We start from the raw sequence: 8,370 nt of genomic DNA on the forward strand, positions 1-8,370 counted from the left end.
CAAAAAGGAAAACAAGCGCAAAAGAAAATGAATAAATGATGCACAAGAGAAAGAGACCTTTTCTCTAAAAAAACGATGCAAGGGGAAAGAAAGTGGATAGCAGCTGGCTGCTTCGTGTGTTTCTCCTCAAAAAAGATTTTGTCAGATTTTGGCCCCGTCAAACCCGACGTATTCTCGCTCATATAGGTTACCATCATGCCAGCAGTGAACGCAGCCGGCCGAAGACGCAACAATGCAACACCGACCAAGGAACCAAACAATTCCCTAAGAAGTGAAATGTATATACAAGAATTTACAGCACAACTGAAGGCCGTGCCTCAAGTTTCGGCACATGCATCATCTCAAAACACAACAACTATACACACTCCCACTACCCAAAGGGTAAAAAAAAAACTACTACGTATACTACACACAGTCACGGAAGCTCCTAGTAGACTTGAAACAGGAGAGGCACAGACAAAAACGGCGTGCGATAGATGCCTATACTTATACTGAAGAGAAAAAGAAGCAAAAGACGACGGACGGCATTATCTACACTTCGAGGCGTGTGATTTCGAAGTTGACCGACGGAGCCGACGCCGACGACCCGAACGAGCCTTCCCGCTCCACCGCGTACGCCACCAGCAGCTTCACCACATGCCTGTACCGCCTCCGGTACGTCGGGAACTTGGACATGCTCCTCACTATCCCCACCATCCTGCCAGCAGATCAACAACAAACTGACATGTCAAATACTAAAATTCCATAGCAGAAACAAGCAGTTGCTGCAGGGGACAGCGCACCTTCGACTGATCGCCTGGATCTGCGCGGTCCTGACAGGATCTCGGGGCGTCTCGGCGCCATTGTCCCACGCATCCGCACCGGCGGTGGCAGAACCACCGCCGACGAAAAGCGTCGACTTCTCCAGGAACCTCACCTCCTGCTCGGCCATCTTGAGCACCTGTATCTGGTCCTTGAGCACCAGCACGGGGTGGAAGAACCAGTCCAGCAGCAGGTCCTGCGGCCGGTTCTGCTGGTCCACCTCCACGCCGTTGCCCAGCAGCAGCCCCGCGGAGCCGGCCTTGATCGACTGCAGGACGGTGCACAGCATGTCGTAGGAAGGCAGCCCCAGGTTTATCGTCTCGTTGCCGCCGTCTTTCGTTCTCAGCCACTCGGTCAGGTCCACGCTGGTTATGACATTCAGGTTCAGCAGGTCCCTGCCCCTCTGCTCGCACGACTTCATAACGTTTTCCCATATCTGCAGATCAAGGAGAATGAATGATTAGGGATTCAGGCAGGACTTGACATTCAAGATGAAACACCATGTACACTGCGGTGTAGAATTTTTTTTGGTGGCACCTTCTATTTGTTCAAAAATATATGCATGGTGCAAAATCTGGTATTGTAGGTGAAATCCACTTACCTCACATCTAAAGCAGAGGTAAACCTAGTACATCTACTTATTTATGTTTTCTCCTTCGCATCTGCATCTCATGGCATTTGAGCCAAATTTCTGTACAGACTCATCTATGAACGGAGGGAGTATATACATGGCATGTGTTATCCACGTTGGAATCTCTAAAAAGACTTATATTTAGGAACGGAGGGAGTATATACATGGTGCAGAATCTGGTATTGTAGGTGAAATCCACTACCTCTCACTTAAAGCAGAGGTAAACCTAGTACATCTGCGTATTTACGTTTTCTGCTTCGCATATGCATCTCATGGCATTTGAGTACAAAATTTGTACAGACTCAACTATGATCTGGTACCTATTGTATTTTCAAATAACGTTAAAAGAAGCTTCTAGTTTGCTCTGAGAAGATAGAAATTCCAGCATTGATCAGAGAGGAAGGTGTAAAAGAACAACAGTTATTTGGGTTGGTACACATTACACACAAACTGCAATGGATATGCTTATGTTAGCGTTATACCTTTTTTTTGGGGAAAGGGGGCTGACAAGCTTTCATATCCTTGAATCAAAGTCTATATTCTAGTTGTGGCCACTGGCGAGGTCAGTAGCTACCATACAATTCTGTAAGTTCAATAGGCCGGCATCCATCGCTTCTTTTCAATGATAGATTCAGCAGTTATGCTGTTCAACTATTCGTTCTGTTAGGTCTTCCTTGCATTTACAACATTTCCTCAATTAGAACTAGCTCGCCTAATGTAAGAGACCATGGACCCCAACAACTTACATATGCTTAACATTCCCTTGTTTGACGGTACCATTTCATTTGTGGTATTATTACTTCAGTCGGGACTAGCTCACACCTAATCTACGAGAGCATGGATGAGAGAATGAAAATGTATAGCCATGCATCAAAGAGGAAGCATGGATTGAAAAGTGTATCCATTGCCTTTTCTTTCCAGACATGTGAACAACATTGATGTTACTGAAACAATGAATGCACTTATTGCCAAGTTTGAGTATCTTCCAGAAATTTTGCTCAAAGAGGGAGCTGCATATAGTGACGCTTCTTGGTGTTTTTGGTGAAATAAGACGGGCGTTGGTTGGTAAGAATTAAACATGGGTGACAAACGGACCTGGACCATTTTGACCTCTTGTATCGCCTCTCTGACGGACCTCGCCGGAACCAAAGTGGGAACCAGCATTGCCGGAGCTTCACTGGATGAACTAGGGTGCTCACCTCCCCTGACAGAAACATTTGGCCGGACCGAGAACTCGGCGGAATCGGGCAATTTCCTCTTCCGGTAGGAAGGCCTGGTGGAAAACAAACTTGAACCATGAGAAATGAATAAAGCAGCACACAACAAAGTAGAAGCTACAACCTACAACACAACCCAAAGTGTTCAAAAACAGCAGTAGAGAACACTTTACTTTGGAAGAACAGTCCCTTCGCGAAGGTAAAGCCAGTCGTTGGTGTACTCGTCAAACTCGGCGACCATGGTCACCACGTACGAAGCCCCCCGCCGGAAGGACTTCTCCTGCGACGACGAACAAACTTGACCACATCAGGCAATCTCTTTCGCGCGCAGCATGGAATCGGACGCGTGGGAGACGGGCAAGAAATGGCACGGCACGGTGGCAGTGGCAAAGAAAGAGACCTGGTAGACGATGACCGCTCCGTAGAGACCTACGAAAATGCTGGAGACGACGGCCAGCAGGACGCTCCCAACCACCACCAGGGGCCAGAAAAGGATGGCGAGGCCGGCGATGGGCACGCAGACCGGCTCCAGGAAGGGGCCTTCGCGGCTGATGAGGTCGTGCAGCAGCCTCTGCCAGCCCTTGAAGAGCATGTAGGGGCTCTTGATCAGCGCGATCACCGTGTAGAGCGGTATGTCCACGATCAACCCCAGGAGGCCGACGAGTATGCACGACGGCACGTCCAGCAGCCTGCACAAACACCACAGCGCATTTTCTTTTCAGGGTGATTTTTGGCGTGCACAGCTAGCTAGTTCACCATCGCTTTCATTGTCCAGCTTCAAGCAACTGTAATTATAATGTGATGTGCAGTGATCATGACGGGGCGATCGACCCAGATTTTACAGGCTTTACTATGCTTCATTAAGTCTAGAATGGCAAGCTGCCAGGGCATGTTTTTCTTATGAAAAATGTATCACTATCAAATAGGCACGTCCTTGTCACACAAGATCACAGCATGAAACAAAATTTCTTGTCACACAAGATGATACCATGGGACAAAATCAGCTTCAGACAGGTCATCCAGTGCTAATATAACAATAAATACCATCTTATAGTATTATCTAACACGATAATATCAACAGCTTCAGACAACAATCTTGAATAGCTTTAGACAGGTAACCCAGTGCTAATATATCATTATGTGGTCTAACACGATGGTATCAATACCTTATGGAGAGGGGCTCGCGGTCCTGGGCGCACTCGCGGAGCTCCTTGAGGTAAACGGGGTAGGAGTGGAAGCACATGTCCGCGAAGTCCCTCACCACCGTGCAGCTGCCCTTGATCGTCCCCCACGTCCCGTCCTGCCACCGCCGAGAAACCAAAATCAACCGTCGATCTCTCACTCGATTTTCACAGTTAGCAGCGACCGGTCGTCCCTTAGAAGTTTGAGCTTACCACAATGCCATGCACGAACTTCTTGGCCTCGCTCTCCTGCCGGAACGCCTCGAAGGTGGAGATCCACGGCGTGAAGAAGCCGTAGCCCAGCGCCACCAGGGCGCTCCCGAAGATGCCCAGGCCGAGCCAGAGCCCGAACAGCACCGGCAGCGCGATGGCCACCGCCAGCTTCAGGCCCGCGTTGATGCGGTCCGTCCTGGGTTCAGAATGCAGAGCAACGCAACCAACAGCGATCGATCAGTTTGACTATTCTATCTCATTCTCATGTGGCGGATCATCTGATTCGCCACTGAAATTCGAAGAATCGGCAGCCGAATCGGGTCATCGAAACCTCGGCCAAGCCAGAATCAGAAGTTTGCGCCCAGAACTGAACATTCAGCGGAAGGGATCGGAAGCTCGGAACCAACAAAGAATGCTCTGTTTCCAGCACACGAGAAGCAGAATGGGCTTACTTGATGAGCGAGTAGATGGTCCACCAGACGTGCGCCGGGAAGAGCACGAGGATCACGCCCACGTTCCCCAGTATCATCAGCGCCGCCGCCACCGGGCCGACCACCATCGCTGCACACCCATTTCCCCAAGAACGAGAAGAACAGTAAGCCACACCGGCAGAAACAAAGGCGCGACCAATATTCACAGGGAGGAAGAGAATAGGCACATGCCTTTGATTCCGCCGAGCAAGAAGGCGGCGCAGAAGGAGAAGACCACGTAGGCGACGCGCAGCGAGTCGTGCATCGGCCCCATTGGCTCCGCGTACTTGCCCGCCACCCACGCCTTCACCGTGCCCATCGAACGCCCCCGCCGCGCCGCGCCTCCTTCACGTCCAGGCCGCCAAGACCGGCGCAGCCCCCCGCGAGAATCAAGAACAGCCGCGGCTTTCTGCCGCTTTGGCAGGACGGAGGGCACAAAGGGGGGAGAGGACAGAGCAAGATAGATAGAAAAGAAAAGCTCTGGCCCTCGCTTTCGCGGGAATCTGCGACCGGCGCAGGCGGAGCAGAAAACTCAGCTTGCGTGAGAAGCCGTATGGGGAAGAAAAGACGCTTATAAGGGTCCTTGATCCGCCGGCCGGGCGGGTCAAAACGGCGGCTGCGCTCTCCAGGTCCCCGCTCGCCAGCCCGTGAGTTGAGTCGAACCAAATGTTGCGAGGAGAAAGAAGACGCGAGGGAGAGAGGGAGAGAGGGGAACGCGGAGAAGTTTCGGGGGTTTTGCCTTTCGGATTTATTTATATTTTTTGCGTAGGAGTAAATAAACTGCCGGGACGGAAGGAGTTTTGTCCGTTTGTCTGGATAGTTTCGACTGGCGCGCGCTGTGACGTAGTGCCGACTAACGGCGTTAGTGTGAAGGAGGTCAAAGTTGGCGGTCAAGGCGACAAGTTAGTGACCCTGGCCGTGTGGTAAGCGCTGAGGTTTGCTTTTGATTGCTGTCATTTTGGTCATCATCCATCTTTTTTCATAAAGGGCATCTCATTCTATTGATATTTTTTTGATACATGGCGATTTTATTATCTCAAATGTAGCATCAAACAGATACAAAGTAATATGAATAACATTCGGTCTTTGTACGATTAGGATGCATACAACCAAATTCAAAAGTCTGACAAAAATTCATAAATAAAAATTGATAAATCGGCAAAAGTAGAGTCCCATTGCCTATGTCAAAGGTGGTGGTGGATTGATCCAAAGGTTATGCTGTCATCCATGTTGGAAAAACAAAACTCTTCGTAGACACCTGCTCCAATCGCGTATACACCGTTTTAAACAACGATTGGTACTTCGATCTTTGTAGCATACACCACGTACGTAGCAAGTGCTTATACAAGAAAATAACAGGCAGAGGAGAAGCGTTTTTTCATTAAAAAACAAATCATTTCTACATAGTCAAGGCGACCAAACTAAGGCATACGGTTCTCACCCTTATTACCATTTTGAACCTATTTAGAATACCATCCAACCCAAAAACCAAAAATATTGGCAACACTTATGGACGGATGCACATTTGACGCTATTTGGGTGACTGGCCATGTATAACGTGCAAACTTGCATTGAAAAAAGAGGTGTTTGATTGTCTCGTCATGAGTACAAACTCTTACTCCCTTGCTAGTTGCGTTGTGCAAGGTTGTCTTTGGTTAATAGAACTCCCCTATGAAGATACCACATGAAGTTTTTCACTTCTAATGGAATCTTGAACTTCCAAATTTTCTTGTTATCACTCACTGGTAGCTCAAGATTTGTGAGTGCACGGCACATAGAGTCTACACTGAAAGACACTGATGTAGTAAGTTTTCAGCGAAACACATCTCGGCCTTGTGTCAGGTAAATTGAATCTTGTCGGGATAAAAGATTATGCCATGACACAAGTCGGGGACCAATCAAATCCCGACTGAATAAAATATTCAGCGGAGATGAACTGAGCACTTGCACAATAGTATTATTCTTATCAGGAACAATGGTATATAAGGTTGGATATTGTTCTCCGAGACTGGCAGTGCCTAGCCAGATGTCTTTACAACAATGAATCTCCGAGCGTCCTTTATCACGAAAGACCCAAAGCGAAAGAGACGTTTCTTTGCCGCCATTAGGTCAGCACAAAAGTGCGAGTCGCCAGGTTTCAAAAATGCCTTGGACACCGCTTTTTGGCCTAGATACTTGTTGCGCAACATGGTTTGCCAAACACCATCGTCAGTAAGAAATTTGAACAACCATTTACTGAGTAGGGCCTCATTCTTGACATGTAGGTCATGAACAAACCACGCTTCATTTTGCCAACCTGTATGTTTTTTTATTTTCATCGTCTCTTTGCCAAAAGAATCTAGATCTAAAATAGTCTAGTCTTTGTAGGACCCCTTTTGAAAGTTGGAAGAAAGAAATCATATAGAGAACCATATTTATAAGGACGGAGTAAACCAAAACCGTCCTCCAATTGAGAGCAGTTTGCCTTTCTAAATGCTCAACCGTTTTTCTAGACGCTCCTCTATATGCTTCCACTGCAATGGTGAGGCGCTGATAATGAATCGGTATTCCTAAATATTTAATTGGGCATTGGCCATATGCGCAACCAAATAGGTCAGCATAATTGGACGACGCCTCAACGGATTCTCCAAAGCAGAACAATTCGCTTTTATGAAAGTTTATTTTGAGACGCAACATTCTCAAACGCTGAAAGCAAGGGTTTCAGGTTTTGAGCCTGGTCCAGATCATGTTCCATAAAAAGTATTGTGTCGTCGTCGTATTGCAAAATAGAGAGGCCACCATCCACAAGGTATGGCACTACTCCTGCAATCTGGCCATCCTGCCTGGCGCACTCAATCAGAATAGTCCACATGTCAGCAATAATGTTAAATAACATTAGGGACACTGGGTCACCCTGCCATATGACTATTTTGGTCTGAAAGTAATGACCTACATCATGAAGGAAATATGCCCTAGAGGCAATAATAAAGTGTTATTTTATATTTCCTTATTGATGATAAAGGTTTATTATTCATGCTAGAATTGTATTGATTGGAAACTTAAATACATGTGTGGATACATAAACAAATATCGTGTCCCTAGTGAGCCTCTACTAGACTAGCTACGGGTGAGAAGGTCTCATCGTAGTCAACTCCTTGAACTTGTCGAAAATCTTTCACAACAAGTCGACCTCTCTAGACAGTAACATTACCGTCAGCGTCAGTCTTCTTCTTGAAGATCCATTTATTCTCTATGGCTTGCCGATCATCGAGAAAGTCAACCAAAGTTCACACTTTATTCTCATACATGGACCCCATCTCAGATTTCATGGCTTCAAGCCATTTTGCGGAATCTGGGCTCATCATCGCTTCCTCAAATTTCGTAGGTTCGTCATGCTCAAGTAACATGACCTCGAGAACAGGATTACCGTACCACTCTGGTGCGGGTCGTACTCTGGTTGACCTACGAGGTTCGGTAGTAACTTGATCTGAAGTTTCATGATCTTCATCATTAGCTTCCTCATTAATTGGTGTAGGAATCACTGGAACTGATTTATGTGATGAACTACTTTCCAATTCCAGAGAAGGTACAATTACCTCATCAAGTTCTACTTTCCTCCCACTCACTTCTTTCGAGAGAAACTCCTTCTCTAGAAAGGATCCATTCTTAGCAAGGAATATCTCGCCTTCGGATTTGTGATAGCAGGTGTACCCAACAGTCTTCTTTGGGTATCCTATGAAGACATAATTTCTCCGATTTGGGTTCGAGCTTATCAGGTTGAAACTTTTTCACATAAGCATCGCAGTCTCAAACTTTAAGAAACGACAACTTAGGTTTCTTGCTAAACCACAGTTCATATGGTGTCGTCTCAACGGATT

General features: G+C 47.0%; 1 protein-coding gene across 1 annotated transcript; it reads right to left on the reverse strand.

The window, feature by feature from the left end:
• Positions 1-248: 248 nt before the first annotated feature.
• On the reverse strand, positions 249-5,237 carry LOC125538441 (putative membrane protein At3g27390). Its single transcript, XM_048701696.2, has 9 exons — positions 4,706-5,237; positions 4,496-4,604; positions 4,044-4,239; positions 3,816-3,949; positions 3,050-3,338; positions 2,823-2,929; positions 2,528-2,705; positions 783-1,237; positions 249-697 (listed from the first exon to the last, which is right to left on the reverse strand). The coding sequence occupies exons 1-9, from the start codon at positions 4,830-4,832 to the stop codon at positions 532-534; spliced, it is 1,761 nt and encodes a 586-aa protein (XP_048557653.1). The 5' UTR covers positions 4,833-5,237; the 3' UTR covers positions 249-531.
• Positions 5,238-8,370: the final 3,133 nt, after the last annotated feature.

This window comes from Triticum urartu, chromosome 2A, assembly GCF_056163025.1.
Source record: "Triticum urartu cultivar PI428250 chromosome 2A, HENAU_Tu73, whole genome shotgun sequence".
In the NCBI taxonomy this organism is placed as follows: domain Eukaryota; kingdom Viridiplantae; phylum Streptophyta; class Magnoliopsida; order Poales; family Poaceae; genus Triticum; species Triticum urartu.